Source organism: Scomber japonicus, chromosome 19 (genome assembly GCF_027409825.1).
Source record: "Scomber japonicus isolate fScoJap1 chromosome 19, fScoJap1.pri, whole genome shotgun sequence".
In the NCBI taxonomy this organism is placed as follows: domain Eukaryota; kingdom Metazoa; phylum Chordata; class Actinopteri; order Scombriformes; family Scombridae; genus Scomber; species Scomber japonicus.
Genome location: NC_070596.1, coordinates 21,205,604 through 21,227,816, shown reverse-complemented (window position 1 = coordinate 21,227,816; position 22,213 = coordinate 21,205,604). Strand labels below are relative to the sequence as shown.

Genomic DNA, 22,213 nt, shown 5'->3' with positions numbered 1-22,213 from the left:
CAAATCATTTAAGTAAATTTTTAAATTAAGATTGCCAAACATTTTCTCAGATGTGATGATTTAACGCTTTTCTCACAAATGATAGTTAAAGGAATTCATGTTTTGGATGTTGGACAATTCAAATAGGAAAAACCTTGAGCGTCAATAGGCAAAACCAGCACTATAGTGGCAGGGAGTAGCTCACAAAAATAATAAAATGTCATGAAGATGACTTAAATGAGTTTGATGGAGCAGGCCTTTATGGGAATTTTTTAAAAAGAGAAAAACATCCTGGTTTTTAGTGTACACTGCCTGAAAATCTAATTATCCTTGTGTGACTATTAATTAATTTCACTGGATAAATAACAGTAATCAAAAAGCACTTCATTAAATTTTAAATTAGTCTTTATTGTTCAGAGTGAATCAAAACATTTCAAACAATAACAGTGAATAACTGATGTGAATGTTAATGAAACCCAGAACTAGTTCAACAGCCCTGGTGTTATGAAATAGTGACTATATTTAAAATGAACATATGTGAAGGGTGCACAGTAAATATTTAACAATGGTTTTTAGTGAAGAGCGTGTGTTAATATTCTGCAATGGGAACTAATACTGTGGAAGGGTGCATTCATCAACAAATAATGGTATCAATAGAAATCAGTGTAAAGGCATAGTGATGACAAGTGAGAGAAAACAAATGTGACTTTCCAAAAATAAAACATTTAGATAGAATTAAATAAATAGATAATAAAAATAAATATTAAAACTACTAATGACGCTGACAGCTGGGAAATATCACACCCAGTACTGTTTGGTGTGCATTGCAGGTCTGTGATGTTTATGTTTGGGTACATTGTTCTGTTTGACGTAGCAGGGGTCGTAATAATCCCACTCCAAAGCAGAAGCTAGCACACCGTTGGACAAACCGTCACTGTCTGCTGACAAAATCCGCAAGGAGACACCTGAAAAGAAGTTCAAATAAAAATAACCAGTATAAATCTGAAACCTGGAGGCTTGTCCGTTGTGATAGAGTTGCCTCATGCTTCCAGTCTTTCACAGCTTTGTAATAATGTACGATGGCAATGCAAAACAAGGCATATCCCCAAATTTACATATTTCAGATGTCAAAACAATTTAACTGACCGTATGGAAAAAAACTTTTAAAAAATAGATTTCTACCACATAGCTGTACTACACTGGACATGTTCTCTTCATTATTCTTGGCTATAACAACAAATTAAGCTACATGACTTAGCACAGAGACTTTCCACTGTATTTATTTGCCTACAAACGAGCAGATTGAAAGCAGATTCAACATAAAAATATACTGCCAAAACCATTTAGATTAGGACTGCAGCTAACAATTATTATTATTAATAGTTTCATCAATGTAATGTTACAAAATTGTGAAAAAATGCCATTCACTACTTAGAGCCCTGTGTGATGCCTTCACTTGTTTAGGTCCAACCAATATACATATTTTCACCTTTATAGCCTCATAAGTCACAACAAACAGCAAATCTACACATCTAGAAAGTTAGAAAGAAGAATGTTCATGTGCCATATTTACTTCACTTTTCCAGTGATTGACTAACTGTAATTTAGATATCTATTGCATATAAGAGTCTGTAAATTAAGATATAGCCTAAGTCAAATTTTCAATCAGTACTCACCCTGTCCTCCACAAACTAATGCGTTACTTAAAACTAGTTTACATTAAGTCATACTGTAACTTTGCATATGACTCTAAACACCTTGTATGAGTTTATCAAGAAAGTTCATGTTTCTCACTGATGAGTTTCTGTGTGGACGTTCAAGGAAACAAATACTGGGGGGTGATAGGGACAATTACAAATATTACTCATCATATTCCCAGTCAACGTGTTCTTAATGACAAGTCATATTGATTACAGTGGAGCTGATGGAGTCTGAAATGTAACCTACCTGCACTTGCACCAAAGTCGCTGTCCAGTCCAGGACCCACTGCAGATGTGTTCAGACAGGACACCTCGGAGGGCGGGTTGGTGTACTCACACTCCATGTCTATTTTGTCAAACACGTGCATTGCAACACCTGGGTTCACATCTGTCAACATCTGGTAAATACTGCTCTGACGTCTAAGACCCACATGTTCTGTCTCCTGCTGTGAACAAAGGACAAAATACAGACGTCACATTAAGAAAAAGGGTGACCTCAATCTGACTGTTTTGTTGCTAGCTAATCCCTTTTGCTGATTAATATAGCATCATATTGAATGATAGGACAATGAGCATGGTTTTAATTAAAGCTTTTACATGTGCTGCTCTGTGAATTCTGCCATTTCCTGGGATTATCCTGTGGTGTACATGGCGTGGGTTTTATTTTTCCCTTTTGTTTGGAATAAATCACCCAAGAATATACTGTAGGGTGGATAGTACAACAGTGACAGCCACCACAGGGGAACAGATACCACCCACATAAACACATAATCAGGGAGGCTCATTCAATAAATTGACTGCAATGTAATCTCTGAAAACAGAAAGAAGAGCTTCTACACCAAAGTTGAGAGAGACAGACAGGCAGTTAGAGAGACAAATGGCACACAGATATACTGAATAATAAATGTGAGGAGTGTCAATTCTACAAAAATGGGGCTTAATTGAGACCTTTACACATGAAGCAAGGTGACACTTTATTTTGTACGTCCCTTAATTCTATACTAATTTCCTTAACATTTTCTGAGTAATTTTCAGGTATTTAAGAATATGTTCTCAGGACATTTTACCACGAGGTTGGTGTCATTTGGTACAAATAGCAATGTTGGTTCTTCATAGATTAGACTCTTGATAATTATTTAACTGGCAGAAAATACTTTGATTTTAGGGTGTAGCTTTGTGTGCTAAACTATATCTTGTGTGCTACCAAACCACAGCTACTTTTAGGAAATGATCAAAAAACCTAATATGCTAATATATCGTATATCGTAATTTCTGCCACTAGGAGTCTCTCTCAAAACAATAACAACAGATGGAGTTTGATGACACTGTGAAGTAGTGTGGGATCATGGGAGTTCCAGACTTTTTAATGTGAGAAATTACATATTGTGCCTTTAAAGCCTTTATTTATCTCCACTGCACACTCCACACTGAAACCATATGACACAAGAAACATCAATGTGTGCAATTTATCTTTTGAGTACAATATCTAAAAATTGTCTTCTGATTAAACAAGGAAACATCTCAGGGATTTCATAATATAGATATTAGGTGTTGATATAATGTGTTTGAGATGTAATGTGATTCATATTTAAATATGGTGAACAAGTCAGAATTGCAAAAAGTGTTACACATTACCCTAATCCACCCTATATTTTAGTTACTGAATGGACCACTCACCATGGGAGAGTTGGGCGGAACTAGGTTCACTCTGGTTTCAGCCTCCGAGTCACTGGACTGTGGTAGGACCGGTGCGCTTTTACACCACCCTGTCCTACTGATGCAACGTGTCCGTGACCCGGGGGGCAGGTCCAGTCTTGGGGTGAAACCAGCTGCGGAGGAAGTGGCCCGGATGGTGCTCGGCGCCCTCAGAGACCCTGAGCCGGTGGCACCATCTGGCCTCAAGAGCCTGATTCTGTGATCCACCTCGGCCCCCTCCCTGGATGAAGCCCTGGAAGAGGTGACAGGATGGGGCAGGACGGGTTCTGACAGAGACATGTAGGCTCTCCTCCCCTCCTGCAGCGGGGAGAAAGCCACGTCCGAGACCCTTCTGACTCTATGCAGGGTGGACTGCAGAAGCATCTCCTCTGTGTCCTCTCGCCTCGGTCTGTTGTTCTTCTTTGACAGGATCAGCAACTTGTAACCCAGGAACAGGCAATTCAGCAGAAGCAGAATAACCACGCAGGGTATGAGCAAAAGGACCACCAAAGTCAGATTTGTCACAGGGTAACCTTCAGCCAGTGATGGCGTGGTCTGATGTACTTGCGACATTTCATTACAGAGGACATAAAGGGCAAATTTTAGAGAATTGCTGATCTCAGTTGGAGATCTCACGTTGTCTCTGTGCGCAGGTGGTTTGATGTGTCAATCAATGTGGACTACTTTGTGTTTCAAACTGTTTTTTGCTTTTCTTAATAGCGAAATGCCAGGCTGCATCTCAAATGTACACAGTCTGCAAGTGTTAATGTTGTCTTTGATCACCTTTTTCTTCATCATTGCAGACTGAAGCTGTCAGAGTTATCAAAGCCAAAGATCTGAGACGTCTACGCAGCGCCCACTCAGTTGGCAGGTAAATTACAGATCAACAGGTGTGTCCTATTATTTGCAGGGATGTTTCGCGTTGTCGTAGCAACAAATCACAGCTAGATGGCAGCAGATGGCCCCTGACTCCTGCATCCGCTGCATCCAAATGCTGCGTTCAGGTCACGTCTTCAAAATGGGAAGAATTGGGAGCAGTTTCTATGGTAACGAGTGACTGATTAAAAATTATGAATAGATCATATTTCTGGTATGCTTATATTGAAAGTACTGAATGGAAAATTCAGTTTAAACATAGAAAACCAAGACTCAATAGGCTACATTAATTTTTTCCTAAAGATTTGGATAAATATGTTGAGGATTTTAGTCTAGAGTATGCAGCTAACAAATGTAGACCTTGCTTACTTTGATTGTTATTCATCCCTTCCAAAAGATATATGTTATATTATTAAGCAATTTTTTAAAACATTACTGGAACATTTTTAGATCTTACCCATTTTTTTTTAGTTGTCTTATTGTAAAGATATATTGAAACCAATTACCCCCGAGCACATGAAAAAAGCACTTTCAAGCATCACATAAAGTCATAAAGTCATAAAGTCGTATGTTGATTTTTATTTATTTAATGTATTTAAATTCATTTCCAAGCTGAGATTTTGTATGTATAAAACTAAAACAATATCTGGAAGATACATGGACTGCAATGTCTGATCATTTGATGAGGAGTTTTGGAGTCCACTGTCTTGCAAAATACATGATTATCACAAAGAAAAGTAGAGAACACAACTTCAAATTCTACGTTTTCCTTTATATTTCATGCTTCCAAATATATCAGGTAATAATACATCAACAGCTGGCTCATTGCAGAATGTATACAAACATTTCAAATAATTCAATAGAACATTTGACGATGAATCTCTCTTAGAGACAATGTTTTTTGCATTACACAAAGTAGATCTTTGCACAAAAGTACATTTCGCTATTGTAATAAATCAATGCAAAAGTCAGTCATATGAACACCATATAACTATAATAAAGATGTTTTTTTAAATGTTTCTACCATTCAGGTTTAAGGAAGTCTATACAGACTTGAATAGCACACTGATATCCTGCTATATATATGCAAGTATAACAGTACAGATAACCTTTTCTTCAAGACAAAAGGCTTTTGAGTCAATGGACATCCTCAGATACCAAAGACCCCATTCATCACTTCTTAACTCACTGCTCATGTGGCATCATAGTTGTTGTGCATTATGCCTAAAGTGCGTACATATGCAGAAAGTCCTGTCCGAATTACAACTCACTTCATTGCTGCTTGCCATTTTCCAAACACAATAAGAGGTTGTGATTGGTTGTGATACTAGCACCTCGGGCAAGGCTGTGTTTGTAAACTGATAACAACACACACGCATGGTGAAGCTGTGCCAATCAGGTTAATGAAAGCAGGCTAGCACTGGCCCAGGCTGTGCTTGATAATCTCGCGTGACTGGGGTGGGATCCTGTCAGGGAAGAGCACCTGGAACTCCACCACCAAGTCGCCCCGCTGGGATGGGCTTTTGGGGATTGGCAGACCCTCGCCCCTTAGCCGCCGTACAGCACCAGGTTTGATGACATCACTGCATGGTAGAGGCATCATCCGGTTGTCAAGTGTGGGGACGTTAACTGTGCAGCCACATAGAGCCTGGAGGACAAAAAGGGAACAGAAGGTTAGTTCTCTAGACCTGTTATATTTAGGTACAAGTTTCATAAATGTGTCCTGAGTGGCCTCGAAATGACTAGAATGAAGTACACATAGAACAAAAAAATCTATTAAATGTCTGATCTTTGAAAGTGTCAAGTTACATAAGAGCTAAATATGGAGCGTCTGTCTTTCTAAAAGCACAATGGTTTTCTGTGTTGTGGAATAAACCGGTGTTACAGCTGTTATAATCGCTGCTCTATATACTGCCGGTGTGTGGGAGTCAAGTGCTTCAGCAACTGAAGAAGATGGAGGAGCTCTTTTGAAATGCCAGTCTCTATGACTGCTACCCAGCTAATCTGTGTGTGGGTTGGTAGAAGTGAGAGCCAGGGACCGAGTAAAAAAAAAAGCTGCCTTTCTGCCTCTCTCTCTGCCTCGTAGAGGTGGAGGAGTCTGCAGCATACATAGTAGTTGAGAGGCAGAGTGAGGTGCGATTCGTGGGGGCAGTCAGTGCTGAGGCTAAATTTAGCTTGCTCTCTCTCACTCTGCAGGGGCTGATGAGGTAACAAAGGCGTTGGCAGGCTGCTGCTGCTGTTCTGTTAGCGGGGGTCTGTCAGCCCATTCTCAGCTTTGGACTCAGATGTCCCCAAACAGAACATTGTGTTCTGTCCTCTGACTACAATCAAACATATTACACTCCCTGCTATTGCCAGAGATGGCAGCTTTAGCCTTATGTCTTACTGATGTCTTTCAGTTATCGATCTTCTGGCATTTAAGAGAAGGCACCATTCAACAGTTATGTAATGTATGAGAAGTACTGGATGACCCTGAGTAGGCGTAACTGGTAAAATGGCAGTATATCTACTTATAGACCACTTATGTGTTTCATATAATTTAATTAATTTTTTATTTGAGAGCCACCAGGCTAGGATTCTTAACCCTGATAGACCTTTCAGCCTGATATGAATGCATTTATTCAACTCACCTCTTTGAGGGTGATTTTGGCCTTGTAAACGATGTTGGAGCCATCTCTCTTGTACTGGGTGTGCTCCTTGTCCCTGAGAATGAAGGTGATGTCTGCAGGGGTGTTGTTGGGTGTCTCGTCTCCCTCCCTAGGGAAGGTGATCTTGGTCCCTGCTTTCCAGCCTTTCTTTACCACCACATTTAGCATCTTGTCTTCAGATCGCAGGCTGCGGCTGTCAGGGTTGAGGCGGCTGCGGGTGATCTTCACGTGCTTGGTGCAGCCGTGCAACACCTCTTCTAGGGTCACCAGGAGATTGTGCACCACTGCCTTGCCCTGTAGGCGCCGCTGGCCTCTTCGCAGCCCGCCCTCACTGCCGGTGGACCCGCCCACATGGCTGAAGGGGAACCTTCGAAAGGGGTTGAAGAGGTCATCGTCGCCATCAGTGTCAGGGCCAAAGAAGATGTCGAAATGATCGGAGCCATGGAAGAAGGAGGAGAAGGTGGCATGGGGATCACCGTGGAAATTATTGCGAAAAACGCTGCCTGGGCCAGCCATAGACATTCCATTTTTAAGGCCTGAAAACACAGAGAAAACAAAAATATATGTGTTAACTTCATGCAGAGTATCTTTTTTGATCTAATGCTCCTTTTTTATGCTGATATTGATGCTTCTTTCATGCATATTCTGCATCTCCTTCTGGAAGGTTTATATTTATATCAAAGGAGTTTTCAGGACTCTTTCATTGCACCTTGAATAATTTATCAGCCTCACAGCTGTCTATGCTGCACATGTTTAGCTGGTTTAAAGAGGGGTGGGAGCGTTTCAGGCATGATCCTTTCACTTCGCATAAGTATTTAGCCTCGATCATGGCATGAATGGCTAATGCACCAGTCTCTGCTACAGTAATTAGCCAGATGGCAGTTACCATTAAAGCCTTTTAACACATGTAAATGAATTCCCATTTCTTCTGATATTTAAATCATCTTAGTGTCAAAACTGCCTGATTCTCACCTTCTTCTCCGAACTGGTCATATATGCCTCTCTTTTTGGGGTCAGTCAAGATCTCGTAGGCTTCTGCGATCTCTTTGAACTTGTCCTCAGCATCAGCGTCGCTGTTCTTGTCTGGGTGGAACTTGAGAGCCATCTTCCTGTAGGCCTTCTTGATCTCGTCTTCATTGGAGTCTGGTAACACACCCAAGATCTTGTAGAAGTCCTTGCCTGAGGGTTTGATCGACAGGCAGGGTGTGTCTGGCTCAGACCTGGTGCTTTCCTGTAGAAAAAAGAACAATCATACATTAGACTATTTACTTGTCATATCTCCATTCTTAAAAATCTTCTTTTTTGTCCAATATCTTATACAGTATTCACAATGATGCATAGACATCTGAAATGTTATCAGCTGCAAAAACCCAAAATGCTGCCGATAAATAACTTATGATCATGCAAATTCAAACTGCTGCACAGTATCTTTTAATGTGCAGAAAAATACAGCCCCTCCGGGGACACTTTCCGGGAAAACAGCTTATCTCTGCATATATCTGCTGTGAATTTAATATGCTGATGCACAATACAACGTGAGAGAAGGGGGCAAAGTCGTGAGGGGCAAAAAGACTTCCCCCAACGACCGAGATCCTCTGCAGCGATTGGCTGAACGCGAAACAGCGAGTTTAGCATTTGAATGAATCCACAGCAACAGAAATAAGGCAATAAAGACAGAGATGACGGTACATTAAAGGGCTTTTTTCCCCACAGCAAGACACAATATATCAACATAAAAACCTAAATCTAACATTTAAATAACCTGACAGTGTCTTCAATTCACTAAGAATTTGAGTAATTGATTTAATTAATGATTAAACGACTTAAACAGGTGAAAAGCTTAAAAAAACAAAAAAGAACATTCATAGACATTAGTTCAACTTACCGCTGATGATGATGATCCTGAGCTGTCACCTCTGTGCATAACTCGCACTTTGCACTTGACATTGACATTTTTGTGCTTGACACCAAACTGAGTCCAGATGAGAACCATGATGACAAAAGTGCAAAAGTTGTGTGGGGCTACGTGTCGCTGTCCAGTCGGGATGGTGCTGAAATCGCTCCTCAGTGCCGGGCTACTGTTCGTCCTGTCTGAGCTCTCCTCGGCTCTCTTATAAATACTGCCGCTGCAGCTCCTTACTATACGCTCACCCGCCCACGCAGCGTGACCGAGCTTTCCCCGGATCCACCCATTTCCTGACGCGCAGTAGGGGATGCCGGTGTCCTCAGTCTGCTCGGCGAAAACTCATTGGAGCTCCGCGGATGATCACGCGGATGTTGCAGCCTCCTTTTCCATCTCGAGACTTGTTTCCGGAGTTCTTGAAGGCAGAGCAGAGCAGACAGTCACGACACAGTGCACAGAGTCCTTTTTTTCCTGCAGACAGACCAGAACACAAAGACATGCAGATATAAGAGACTATGCTGGCTTCCCAGACAAACTCCAGACAGTCACCTGCTCAACTGGATGTCCTCAAATGACTTTTTAATGTGTATTTTTGACACTTGAAGATAATGCAGGGAACTGAGATACTTCTTTCTTAGGTTAATCAGTAATGTTTGATTTTTGATTCTACTGTGAGGTACCAAGAAAGAGCAGGTACTCAGGTTACCCGTATGACACATTCATATTTACATAAGGTTGACAATCCAATCCCCCAAAAAACCCCTCAAAACAAAAACGCACCTTTTTGAGGTAATCGTGGCCATATTAGTCTGGTTTTGTTCAGCTTGGCTCCAATTAACTGCTGTTAATTAATAGATTTACTGTCTATTAGTGTGATTAAACATAGCCCAATATGGGGATATGCAACATGAAGATAATTGAAAATTCAATCAGAAAGAACATCTTTGTGCTTGTTCTATCTATTTATGTCCCTCACCTTTCCAGTATATACTCTGTCAGCTGATTTGCTAAATCTGTTACAGTCTCTGTGAGCCAGTCATCTTGTTGCTGCCAAACAGTCAAAAAACATTTTCTGCTGTTGTCAGCTGCCATTTCAGTGTTCCAAACCAAACGTCCAGACATCCAAACCATTGAGCATCAGATCAGTCCTGCTCCTGAACCCCAAAACCCCCCAAAAATGATGAGGGCATGATGCAGTTCAGCAAGGAGGCTTGTACTCTATCACTACTCCATATAATACATTCATATCTTGATAACTCTTTTAAAGATACTCTTAGAAGCATGGCTGGTGATTTTCAACATGTATATTTTAATGGCAACAAATCTCTGGTGCACAGCCAAACCAACAACTACTGGATATACTTCCAAATATGTATCCACAGCCTGATATATCTTATTCCTCTGTGCTATAGACCTCAGTTGTCCAAAAACTATTAAAAACACATCAATGAACTACACTGTTAAACTAGGTGACATTCACTATAAAGATTATGGTGACAGTAGTTTGTTTAGAATCAATCAGCTTCAGTATAAAGTCAAGAGGATGTGATATATTGTACAACAGTGTGCACACATGCACATAGCCATCTGCTGTAAAGGAAAACATGACCACTGTTAGTCTTTGCAGCCATTTCTAGACTGAAGACTGAATTCAAACTGGGGGTACTGCAGCTCATGTTTGGCATTATAGATGCCCCTGAAGCAGGGTGAAGCAGGAGCCCTCCTTAAGACATTCAAGGTGATATGTAAGACCCAAGTTAAGGCCCTTATTATGTAATTTGAAATGTTTCGGTGATATATACCAAGTATCACCGGTATATATAACACTAAAATATGTGAACTTAGCCCAGCTGACACACAGCAATCCTGCAGCTTTTGGGGCATTTGGACATAATCCAAAACAGAAGCATCACATATTGCAAATCTAAAAAAACATATAAATGGCCAGCACTCTAAATGTGTCCAGGTTTATTTTTCTGTAGCTGAAATGAATTTAGACTGTTCTCTAAATGGAGTCTCACAGAAGAAGGTCAATGATTTACAGAGGTATTTATTCAATGGTTCTTTCATGCATTAGATTGTGCTTGTGTGTATGTTATGGTGTCCACCCCCGTACTTCTGCATAGCTGTTGTGTAAGAGAATGCAAACCAATGCAAATGAGACACTTAACAGATAACAACAACAGCTGCAGAAGGAACAGGCAGTTTCATGTTATATAACTGAATGTTATAAAATCCTGGTGTTTGATAAGAGTTCACATGTCTTCCCCATGAGAGTGAAAATTCAAGATTTTACCCCAAAATATTTACACAGTCAAGACTGACTGATGCTGTTGCTTTTCCAGCACACTTTTCTCTGATGTTGAGTTGTTGAGTTGAGCAAAGAAGATGCATTGTAAAAAAAAAAAAAAGAAAAAAAAAGGGAAAGAGATGCATGAGATACAATTGTTCATAAAAGATGTAGCAGGGCAACCATAAGAACTATGATAGAGTACAAGACCCCCCACCCGAACCCACCGCCTCAAATGTTGATATGTCTCTAGCAAGTGAGCTAAACATCTTTTGTACTTGCAACAGCTGAAGTAGCACCAATCAAAGTGCATGGGTGGATGCACCTTCCACACCTATCACCCTTTCTGAGCATGGCATCAGGAGGGCTTTCAAGCCTGTGAACGCCAAGAAAGCAGCAGGACCAGATGGTATCAGTGGGTGGGTCCTCACCCTGTGTGCTGACCATCTAGCACTAATGTTCATAATAATATTCAACCTGTCCCTGGCTTAGTCTGTCATACCCACATACTTCAAGAAATCCATCATCATTCATGTGCTCAAGAAAACAAGTCCAGCCTGCCTGAACAACTACTGTCCAGTGGCACTTACCTCTGCAATGATGAAGTGGTTTGAATGGCTGGTCCTCACTACCCAGCACACTTGACCCAATACAGTCTATTGGCCCAACCAATCAACAGAAAATGCCATAGCACACATTTCTACACCACCCTTTCTTTAAGATTCCTCTTCATTAACTACAGTTCAGTGTTTAACATCATAGTTCCCTCCAGACTTGTCACAAAACTTAAGGATCTAGGATTACACACCTTACTATTCATATAGACCCTTGACTTCCCAACGGAGAGACCCAGGTGGTGACGGTTGGAGGACACACCTCTTCTGCCTTAACAACAAAGCACCCCAGGACTGCATTTTGATCCCCCTGCTGTACTCATTGTTCACACGACCGTCTAGCCGCATTTGACTCCAACATAATCATCAATTTGCTGACGACACAGCTGTGGTGGACCTGATCACAGATAACAATGAAAAGGCCCACCTGAAAGAAGTCGATAACCTGACCCATTGGTGTCAGGACAACAACCCTCCCTGAAGATCAGGAAGACAAAGCAGCTTATAGAGGACTTTGGGAAGAAGCAGGGGTGAACTATGCTGCCCTTAGTATGAACAGGTCCTTGGTGAAAGGGTAGACAGCTTCAGGTACCTTGGTGTCCACATCACACAGGGCCTGACCTGGGTATTGCACACTGACTCAATCAAAGCATAGACTGTTTCACCTCATACACTTGAGGAAATTTTAGGTATTCTCTCAAATACTGACATATTTTTAATCCTTCATCATTGAGGGTGTCTTGATAGGGAACATCACTGCCTGGTAAAGAGTGGTTTGTTCAGCTGAACATATAATAGGCAGTGCTACCCTGCCTAAAGGATATTTACACTAGGCACTGTAAAAATAAGGTTGGGAGAATCCAGTTCCAGATAATGGCCTTTTCTTCCTGCTGCAGTTGGCAAGAAGGTAATAGATCCACCCGGCCAGCACTGAGAGGCTCAGGATGAGCTTCATAAACAACTAATATTTTTTAATTATTTCCTAATAATTACTTATTTTATCTATTTTTATCTCACAATCTGGCAGGATTGCATTTTACTGTCAAACTGCCTGAATAATTTATCTTGATTAATTGATTGACATAAAACATCACTACAGTCCTTTTGGTCACCCGTTAAAATGTAGCTAGTAATCTGCGTGAATCCCACTTTTACTCTCATTGAGAGTCAGTATTTCTATTTTGAGATCATACTACACAGATCCTACTACAGTATTACGACACTCTGCAGCCGGCAGTTCAGCCATGGATATGGAAATCAGTGCCACAGGGAGCCGTACATACATGGAAGTGCTTCCTTTGCTGTGATGATTCTTACATCCAATAGAGGTCGGAGATTCCTGTGGATTCTCCTGTCGTCTTACAGGAAACGACAGACAAATTTGGTTCGAACATGTTGTGCCAGGAGCGTCATGCACCAGATAGCAGCTCTTACATAGTATTCACAGATAGAGCAGGCTAGAGTGAATCAGTGCAGCCTTTTTCACAGCATTCATTCCTCCTGCCCACGGGAACAGTCTGACTGTGTGTTGGCCTGTTTTTCACACATTCACACGATCATGTTCATAGAAACACATACACATTTGCTTGTCAGTCTTGGAGAAAATAATGCTAATTAAAGTATCAAGCTGTACTGACACTGTTATTGTTAGGATGCCCGAAGGCGGACAGCTCACATGCGGCTCAGAGTTCTCATGGTGTTGTCTGCAGTTTTCACGTGCTCAGTATTAGATACTTTTGTGCCCTAGTTTTTTTAGTGGCTATAGTAGCTTTAAACAAAGTATAATAATAGTATTCTTCTTTTTTATAACAAGTACTATTTATTGTTTTATATCTTAAAATAAAACAAACAGGTCACTGCTTTTGGACAGTCAATCACAGCAATAATGTAGTCAGTACAAATTATACACATATAGGCCTATAACAGCTTTCTCAAATGTTATGCAGGGGAGTGTGATTATATAAATGAATGCATGCAGACACAAGTGTATGCAGAGCCACTTACATGCATACATATTCATATACAATTCAGTATATATAAAAAAGTAGATTTACATTAGTGCCAAGGCCAAAGCCATAATTTCATGGCCTCGAAAAATTCAGAAAAATTGAGGCCATGAGTCCATAACCGGTACAAAGAACAGGATTGAAGCTGGCAGAGGGGCTCAAGGCAGCACAGAGCAGACAGGGGATCCATGACCCAATCTGCCAAACAGCAGATAAGGACAAGGCTGACATAGCAGGTGTGCTGGAAACTTGTGTGGTGAACGTGAGGCACAGGCAGAGAACAGAATCAGTGGAGTTCAGAAGGTCAGAGAAACAAACTAGCAGATGTACTGCATTGGTGACTGAACGATCTGGCAGAGTCTGGAGAGATGAACCAGGGCTTCATACTGCTGTGGCTTGTAGAGTTAATGTGTTGATCAGCTGCAGATGCTCAGGTTGAATGGGGGAGAGAAACCAGGAGGTCACGTCCAGCGTACACCCACACACAAACACAGAGAGACAAATATGAAACACTAAGAAGGGAAAACAATGGCAAAACACAGGGACGAGGGAAGTATAGCTGACTTCCTAACAATATTATATAGTTATATGTTGAAGAACATTGAAGGTGTGTTTCAAAGCTCTCTTCACACTGCCAAGAATAACATTCTTTGTTGAAAAGTAGTCAAATTCAGATAAACTGATTGTAAAACTACTGGAATATTCCAAGTGGATACACCCACTCCAACAAATTGTCAGACACAAAATATAGATTACATGACCTCAGTGCTGTGAATGCTAGCTACATCCCTGGCAAAGGTGATCATATCCTATCAGATCCTCCATCAATGCAGCTTAAGATATATTGGGATTTTTCTGTTGCTGTAAAGCCTTTGACAGATGCTATTTTCAAAAAATGAAAGCAGCCATTTCTGCTTGGATAATGTGTGCAGTGGTTTCTGTGTATTATTTTTTGTTTAAACCAGCTAACCAGAGTTGCTTTTGTGATTGGTATAGTTTCAGATTTGTTTAGTAACAGTACGTTATCACTTTTGGAATTTCATATGTATATAGGTATGTATTGATATACGAGACAGGCTATTTTTAAAAGACATATACTTTAGTAGACAAACCGCCAGCACCAAGATACTAACGCCTTTCTGCCCTTTTGTCTTTGTGTGTCTGTGTACATGCAGGTGTGCGTGACTGTGTGATGAAGTTTTATCAGACACAGGTTCAGCACTGTCTCACTCTCTCCTGTCATGTTTTATTGGAGAAGTAGGTGCTGCCTGCATGGGACTTGGGTGGGTGAATCACACTGCTGTGAGAACACAGCACTGACACAGGGGAAGTGACACCAACCTCATCTCACATCAACCCACTGCCAACACTTATCCTGTCCTTCAAAGGTTGCTGGATGAATCAATGTTGTGTAAAAGGCCACAGAAAAATCCATCCACTAAAGTCACTTTTATCTACAGGCTACAGTGGATAAAAGAAGACATAACTGGCACTGCTGAAGAAAGTTTCCTTCTGAAATGCTTTTAAAATATTAAGCAGAAAAGCTAGGTATTGGGTTCAAAGGAAGGGCAGAGAGAGAAAAAAATGCACATAACATATTCAAGAGAGAAAACATCACAAGTCATATTTTATCGCCAGGCAAAAAAATGAGATGTTCTCATTTTCGGCTCCTTCCCCTCGTCTCACACCTTCTCCCCCGTTGTACCACCACTCCCACACATGTCTGGGAGTGTGACTGTCTCTTGTGTGTTATACTAGCTAGACTAAAGCCATGTGCCGCGGTACATCGGCCAGACAGGCAGATGGCACAAATAAAGGCACATTTAAATATATGAAAGTAAATATGAATGCAGACACAGAACCAGACAGAGCTCAGTAAGTTTTTTCAGCTGTGACATTATCACCTAACATCTTGGTAGCTTTTCACAGAGATCAAAATCTTTCTCGAGTGAAAAAGGGAAACGATTATCCACAAAAGAAAAGATGGAGACAGATAACGCCAGAAGAGAAGACAACAGATAAGCAAAAAGAGTTTATACAGGCAGGTTTAATCAAGGAAGAGTAAGAAAGCAAAAGAGAAGAAGGGTACAGGGAAATGATAAGAGAAAACAATAGGGCAGATTGGAATGCAGAAGGCAGTGATGGATTAAGCCTGGCAGAGAAGAGGGTGTTTTTGCTTGGGGAGCACTTTATGAAATCTCCCCTACAGCTACAGTCTGCTCTGATGAAACGCACTGCTGCATTTTAAATCATCTCCCAGCAACCATTAAAATTGTGCTCTTGAGAGAAAAGAGTGTTAACTGCTCATCTTTGTTCTGTAACTACTGAATATAAATACCACCACATGACAGGCTTTGCTTGCTAAATGAAAAAAATGCAATAAAATATATATTATTGCTAAAAAAAATAGATAGTATAGTATTCCAGTATTCAAATCTGCTCAGGATTATTGCTCAGTATTGTGGGATGTACATGCAAAAAGGGCTCAATCTTTTCTTGGAAAGCACTGCCCTCTGCTGTGTAGAAGATATACACTGCAGAAGAAAATATTTCCTGTTAAGAAAATCCTTCTTACTGCAATGCCAGGTGTTTTTATGTAACAAATATTACATAAGAGATGAAATAACACACTTGTATACAGCCATACATTAGCCACATGTAGAGGGAAATGTCAGAACAAAAGAGCATCACTGTAGCCCTCTTCTAATACCAAGTGGACATTTGGACCTCCATTCTCCTTCAGCGGGGCCTCTTCTTGGCCACCGCTCTGCTGACTGTGCTGAGCTTTCTCAGAGGTCTTTAATTGTCTCTGGTAGTGCCGATTTTCCTCCGGGTAGGAGACCACAGACAGAGGCAGTCTGCAGATGGCCGGGATCTCAGAGGAAATGAGGAGGAAGATGAGAGTCGACAAGCAGAAAGGCCACGTGCAGGCTGGTAATGCAAACTGAAAGGGGATGTCGTAGGAGAGGAGAAGCATGACACATGACATGAGAGACATCTGGGTGTTCAGATGACATTTATAGAATTTGACTTGAGGAGAAACTTTCTTGCTTACCACAGACATCAATTTTGAGATCGCTGAAGTCATGTATGCACAGAAAAGTGCTGGAGAGAGACACATTTTGTTATTTTTTATGTAAAAAACCCATGCAGCTGCTCTGTGCAGCATTAACATTTTAGCTGACAGTGATCATACTGTTTGTGGAACTTACCACACATTAGAGCCAGTAAGTGTGTTTGCCATGTTAAAACATAGAAGACACCTCCAATGGCAATGCAGGATAGAGCACTGTTATATCCCCAGAGTCCTGAGTAAATATCTATGTGAGGAGCTGCCAGAGCGAGTCCTGCAGCACACATCAATAATAATAATAGGTGAGATTTATATAGCGCCTTTCACAAACCCAGAGAACAGAGCACAGTTTTCTCCATTAAATGTATTATTAACAGCAAATGACTGCACACATGTCTTATTTGAAAATTGAGTCAATATGCAAAGGCTGTAAAGCATTATTTGAGAAAGCGTGCCATGGTTCTTTCAACATAATGCCAAGGTGCCCTTTGAGGGGTCAATGCTCTGGCCTCAGCAGCTATTATGCATATTTCTATGCAAATAGGAGAGGCTTTTTACCAGACAGCATTCCAGCAGCAGAGCCCAACATGGCATGAAAACAGATAGTTGGTGAGGAGAGCAGCAGGGCCAGAAGGATAAGACCTCCTTTCCAAGGACTGTTGCAGCCGTACACCTGGCTAACGCCAACTGGCACAGACAAGAGGAGCTGCAAATGTGAAGCCTCCATTTACTTGTTGTGAATTAAACAGGCACGTAGAGGAGGAGGCAGGGAGAACTATGAGAATAGCCAATATAATAATGTTTTTTTTTCTTTTTTCCAGATAGCTGGTAGTTCAGTGTCATTCCTGTTATACCTGGGTGATTTTGAGGCTTTCGATGGAGTCATTATGAGCGTGCAGATGGTTATTTGGCTTGATATCAACCTGAAATTGCAGAAAAAATATTTAAGTTGTATCAAAATACTATATATGTTTATCCATCTGTGTATATCAGGGCTCTACTGTACCTCTGGAAAGTAGGGGTGATTTGCTCCTGTAGCTGCCATGTGCAGACACACCAAAATGTTAAAGGGTAGAGTGAATACTGGGAGGTCCCATTTGCTGGCAACTGTGGACAAAGCTTTGGTGACCACTGGGCTGTGAACAGAGGCAGGAAATGGATTACCTACTGTGCATAAAAGTAAACCATAATACACCAACATTATAATTGAATCTTGTTTATGTTTACCTTAAAGGTGGATTTAAGAGTTTGTGTCTATGTGTCGTCTTTATACTCAAATTCTTTTGAAATAGCAAATGAGTTACCTTGGGTGAATTTGAATAGGGTTCAGGACCTTCACTGCATGCTGCTGCCTTTGTCTCTTTCCTGTTTACAATATGTGATTCAAAGAAAAGAGGACAGGAGCAGCTAAATGCTTCATGATGTTGGATGTCTTTATTATGTTCGAAGTAAATGCTTCATTTGAAACGTTACCTCTATTCCCTCCTTGTGATGATGTTAGATCGCCCCCACATGCCCGCTAACAGCTGTATGTTCCTTAGCCTTTGTTACTGAGGTTGTTGCTAAGTTTGTTCGAACACTTGCATAATTCAGATTACATTCAGGCTCTAACATAGATGGATGTATTTGAGAAGTTTACATTTTGAGTAAAGAATGAGAAAAATAAGTGACACCCACTACTGTTTGTTTATGTAGTCTGCTAAGGGGCAGCTTCTGGTAGCTGGCCAATAAGAATAGAGTGGGCTCACTGAACTCATCTACACTCCCTCAAGAGAAAGGAGCTAAATTGGCCAGTTTCAGACAGAGGCTGAACTGAGGGGCTGCTTAAAGGTCCAGTATAAGATAAATGAGTAGTTCTGTCAACAGTAAATCATGCAAAAAATATTGCAGCGGAGCATATGAATATAGACCTAAATGTGCATGACGTGTCCCCTTTAGTGGCATAAAGAACACAGAACAAGGTTTGTTTTGGCAGCCACTCCTGACTTGGCACTCGTTACCCTTTTCACACTTTTCTGCATTCAGTGGCTCCCCTCCTTTTACTTTGTGTTATTGCATAGCTTATTGCAAATTACTCAGATTAATTTTTAGAAGAGAACACTTACCACACCATGGACATGAACACATTTGGCAGTAAAAGCCACCAGTACCAGCTTTCTTTGGCAGAGAAAACAGCCATGAGTATGCCAACCAAGGTCCCATTGTAGCCATATAATCCTGCTGATACGGCTTCCCTGAGGTGAATGTGACAGATGTAGCTGACATGAGTGTAAAAACACAGTTAAATGTGTAACAAACTGAAAATAGCACAGTGTCAAAGCTGAAAGTATAGCCCCAGGGAGTGAAAGAAAGCAATAACTGTTTGATGGCAGGAGGAATTTTCTTTTTCCTAGGTCAGATAAGAATAAGGAGGATACCATCTGACCTGTTTTGTCCCAGTATTATGGCAGAAACAGTGGAGACAAGGGTACCCAGCAGACCATTCAGAGCCCACCAGGGGTTTTGCAGGAAGACGCTGGTTGTGATGAGGAGCCCACTGAGAGGGTTGTTGACAAACATGACCTGGGCTACCCCTCGAAAAACCGAATCCAGCAGCTGGATCGCAAAAGGCTGTCCTGGATGGATAATGATATCATTTTGATCAACTGTCATCATGTACATCAATCGTGATGGTTATGAAAAAGTCTTAGGTCGATTGTACTTCCAATTCATAGGAGTGTTTCCGAAAAACAACCCATAGAAGTGTTTTCTAATATGCTTCATCTATTGGCAGTAATTGTAACAGTCCACCTTTTACCACTTTTTTTTTAAAACAACAATCTATGTAGACAGCCACCCAACTCACCTCCTTCTAAATGAAAATGTGTCACCTTACATTGACGTCATAATTACTATGGCCACCAGATGGCTTAAAAGAAACTATAAATTGTTTTTGCTGGCTCAATTTTCGATCTATAGGCTACTGTTACATTTCAAATTTTGCCAATACGAAATTATTTAAAATTCAAATAGGTTTAATCAGATTTTTACAGTTTTTAAAATAAATTCAAGTATAACAGACAGATATGATTTATCACTTACTTTTCACCCACTCGCCACACATGCGCATGTCACCAGAGAAAAGCCCAAAGGCTCTGAGGAGGAAGGAGCGAGCTGGAGCTTCTTCATGTGACGGCTGGTTCCTGTTGTCCATATTTGCTGTCATTAGAGTTGATCACAAAAAAGAATTGTTCTGTAAATAGTTGGCAGACTATAAAGTTCCTAATTACATATATCACATCTTTTGGTCACACCAGTGGATCATAGTTCTGTGGCAGTGTAGGTCTGTCGGTTTGCCGTCAATCTGCCCCTTTGGTCCAGACAGAAATCTATTTTGATCTCTATTCATCTCTCAACTCATTCATCCAGTCATTCAAATTTCATCCTTAATTTCTAAACAACTATTGAATGGATTGCCATGAAGTCATCATCATCAGGTCAAAATTTCAGTTTGTCCAATATGGTCCAATACTTACTGAATGACTTTCCCATCAGCCTCAGCTTTACTTTGTTTTTTTCTGCTAATTAAGAAATTTCTGCATGCTACCAGGCTAAATGAAGATGATGGACAACATTATACCTTCTAAACATCAGCATGCTGGCATGTCAGCATTGTTATGGAGATTGTCAATGGTTAATTTCAGCTGTAGAGAAAAGTGTACAGGAGTCCAGCATGTCTTACACTGAAAGTGTTTATTGAAGCTTGGCCAAGGAGAATCAAAGTATTATCAATACACCCGTCTGATGCATGATTCCAACAAGGTTCTGAAGACACTGTCCTCCGTGGATAGTTTTTAAGACTTCACAGACAGTACCACGAATACTCTATGCCCATAATTGGTGATACTCAATGCATCTACAGTAATGGAATTAGCCTATTGGTTCGTTATTCTACAAGCAAGGAAACAGAGTTACCCATTTGTGGTTTTAGGGAATCAGACGGTCATATCCTCTGACCTCTGACCTCTGCGCCCCAAAACACCACAGACAGCTGCCTTCACCATGCCAAGGAGAGAGACAGTATGTCTTTCTGCCAAGATGATAGTGCAGCCTTTACTGTGACGTCAAGGTCCATGTTTGACCCCAAATATGGAAAATTCCCTAACAAGCATGTTAGTGCTAACATTACAACTAGCATAACAGCTAACTTTGAATTTTTTCCAATAATATGCCTCTATAGTTCACTGGTTGGTTTTCAGCAAAGTAACAATACGTCTCATCACTGTACACTATTATACAAGCCTGTGTTCATCCAATAGTGTTTTTGTGAAACCCATAATTTAGAAATAGTTATCCACCCTACCACCGCAACTCACAAATGAGGTAACTTGATGCCTTCATGCACACAAACTAAATCAATGTGAGTGTGTGCTAAAATCACATCAAAACCTCGCTGCCAGTTTGCTACATCTTTTTCAGTTATTTTTATTTTTAAGATTTTTTGAAGGAGTGATCAAAGTAGACTTCCCGAGGAGCTTCCCACTGTTACCGTCAACATCCTCAGTCACAGTTCTCTGCATGAAAGACTGGGTGTGTTTTTGTTGTTCAGTGAGCAGTGAACCTCTTGATCTTTCAGCTCTGTCAATATTAAACCTCTTTTCCTCTGTGTAGCAACACCTCCCAAAATCTCCTAAGAATCAACAAATAAGGTAGCAACAGAGCACAACTCTCAACTACTAGCATTTCTGATGAAACTAACAAATAAAAATAATAAAACAGCCAATATTATTGATCATAATCTATGCTAGAATGTGTTCAGAGGTATTTCAGACCATGATAGCATTATCTTCATGAACCTGCTTTTATATTGCTTTGCAAATTCAGTTTAGTTTGAGCAATAGTCTTTGAGTGTTTTCATAAAGGAGTTAGTTTCCTATAATGCTGCAGATTCCTGCTGTGAGTTAGAAACTGTGATCACACTCTTACTTCTGGATTAGAGGTGCAGAGTTGTTGCTAATCCGATCATTTTATGCAAATGTTAGTTCAAATAAAATTCCCTCACGCTCTACTTTCAGCAGTGATTCTCCAATAAAACACTGAACAGTGAGAGCACCACTCTTCATATTTAACCAATAAATCAATCAATCAATCAATAGATCAATACAATTCTTAAAGGAGGTCTACATCTGGACCAAAAGTAAAGCACTGAGAGATGGATGGACTTTCATCCATAGCTGCAAAAATCTTACTGGACATTGATTTGTTGATTTTGTATTTATTGTCTCATTTATTCATTTCTAAATATAATGTTTTTTTTATATTTATAAAAATATAAATATAATGTCTAAATATTTAAGTAATACAGAGTGGTCAAAACATTGTGTTGCTGTTGAATTTACCAGTTACATTTGATTCTTTAGCTAAATTAAGCCCCACTAAATTATTATACA

General features: G+C 40.5%; 3 protein-coding genes across 4 annotated transcripts; all 3 read right to left on the bottom strand.

Annotated features, from left to right (window-relative positions):
* Nucleotides 1-617: 617 nt before the first annotated feature.
* On the bottom strand, nucleotides 618-3,947 carry hwa (huluwa). The gene is made up of 3 exons (XM_053339494.1): nucleotides 3,357-3,947; nucleotides 1,927-2,125; nucleotides 618-944 (listed from the first exon to the last, which is right to left on the bottom strand). Exons 1-3 carry the CDS (start codon nucleotides 3,945-3,947, stop codon nucleotides 778-780), a joined length of 957 nt encoding a protein of 318 aa, XP_053195469.1. The 3' UTR covers nucleotides 618-777.
* Nucleotides 3,948-5,664: 1,717 nt separating this feature from the next.
* On the bottom strand, nucleotides 5,665-8,891 carry zgc:122979 (uncharacterized protein LOC641576 homolog). 2 transcript variants are annotated; one of them, XM_053339657.1, is made up of 4 exons: nucleotides 8,784-8,891; nucleotides 7,871-8,129; nucleotides 6,881-7,434; nucleotides 5,665-5,898 (listed from the first exon to the last, which is right to left on the bottom strand). In XM_053339657.1, exons 1-4 carry the CDS (start codon nucleotides 8,889-8,891, stop codon nucleotides 5,665-5,667), a joined length of 1,155 nt encoding a protein of 384 aa, XP_053195632.1. The 2 variants fall into 2 exon arrangements, with proteins under 2 accessions (XP_053195632.1, XP_053195633.1); XM_053339658.1 differs by having other exon boundaries at nucleotides 6,881-7,401; nucleotides 8,787-8,891.
* A 232-nt stretch (nucleotides 8,892-9,123) lies between these two features.
* Nucleotides 9,124-19,977, bottom strand: LOC128379852 (urea transporter 2-like). Its single transcript, XM_053339493.1, has 10 exons — nucleotides 19,866-19,977; nucleotides 19,210-19,399; nucleotides 18,890-19,018; nucleotides 17,791-17,920; nucleotides 17,639-17,707; nucleotides 17,343-17,490; nucleotides 16,924-16,974; nucleotides 16,767-16,816; nucleotides 16,439-16,655; nucleotides 9,124-9,272 (listed from the first exon to the last, which is right to left on the bottom strand). The coding sequence occupies exons 1-10, from the start codon at nucleotides 19,975-19,977 to the stop codon at nucleotides 9,124-9,126; spliced, it is 1,245 nt and encodes a 414-aa protein (XP_053195468.1).
* Between the last annotated feature and the right edge of the window lie 2,236 nt (nucleotides 19,978-22,213).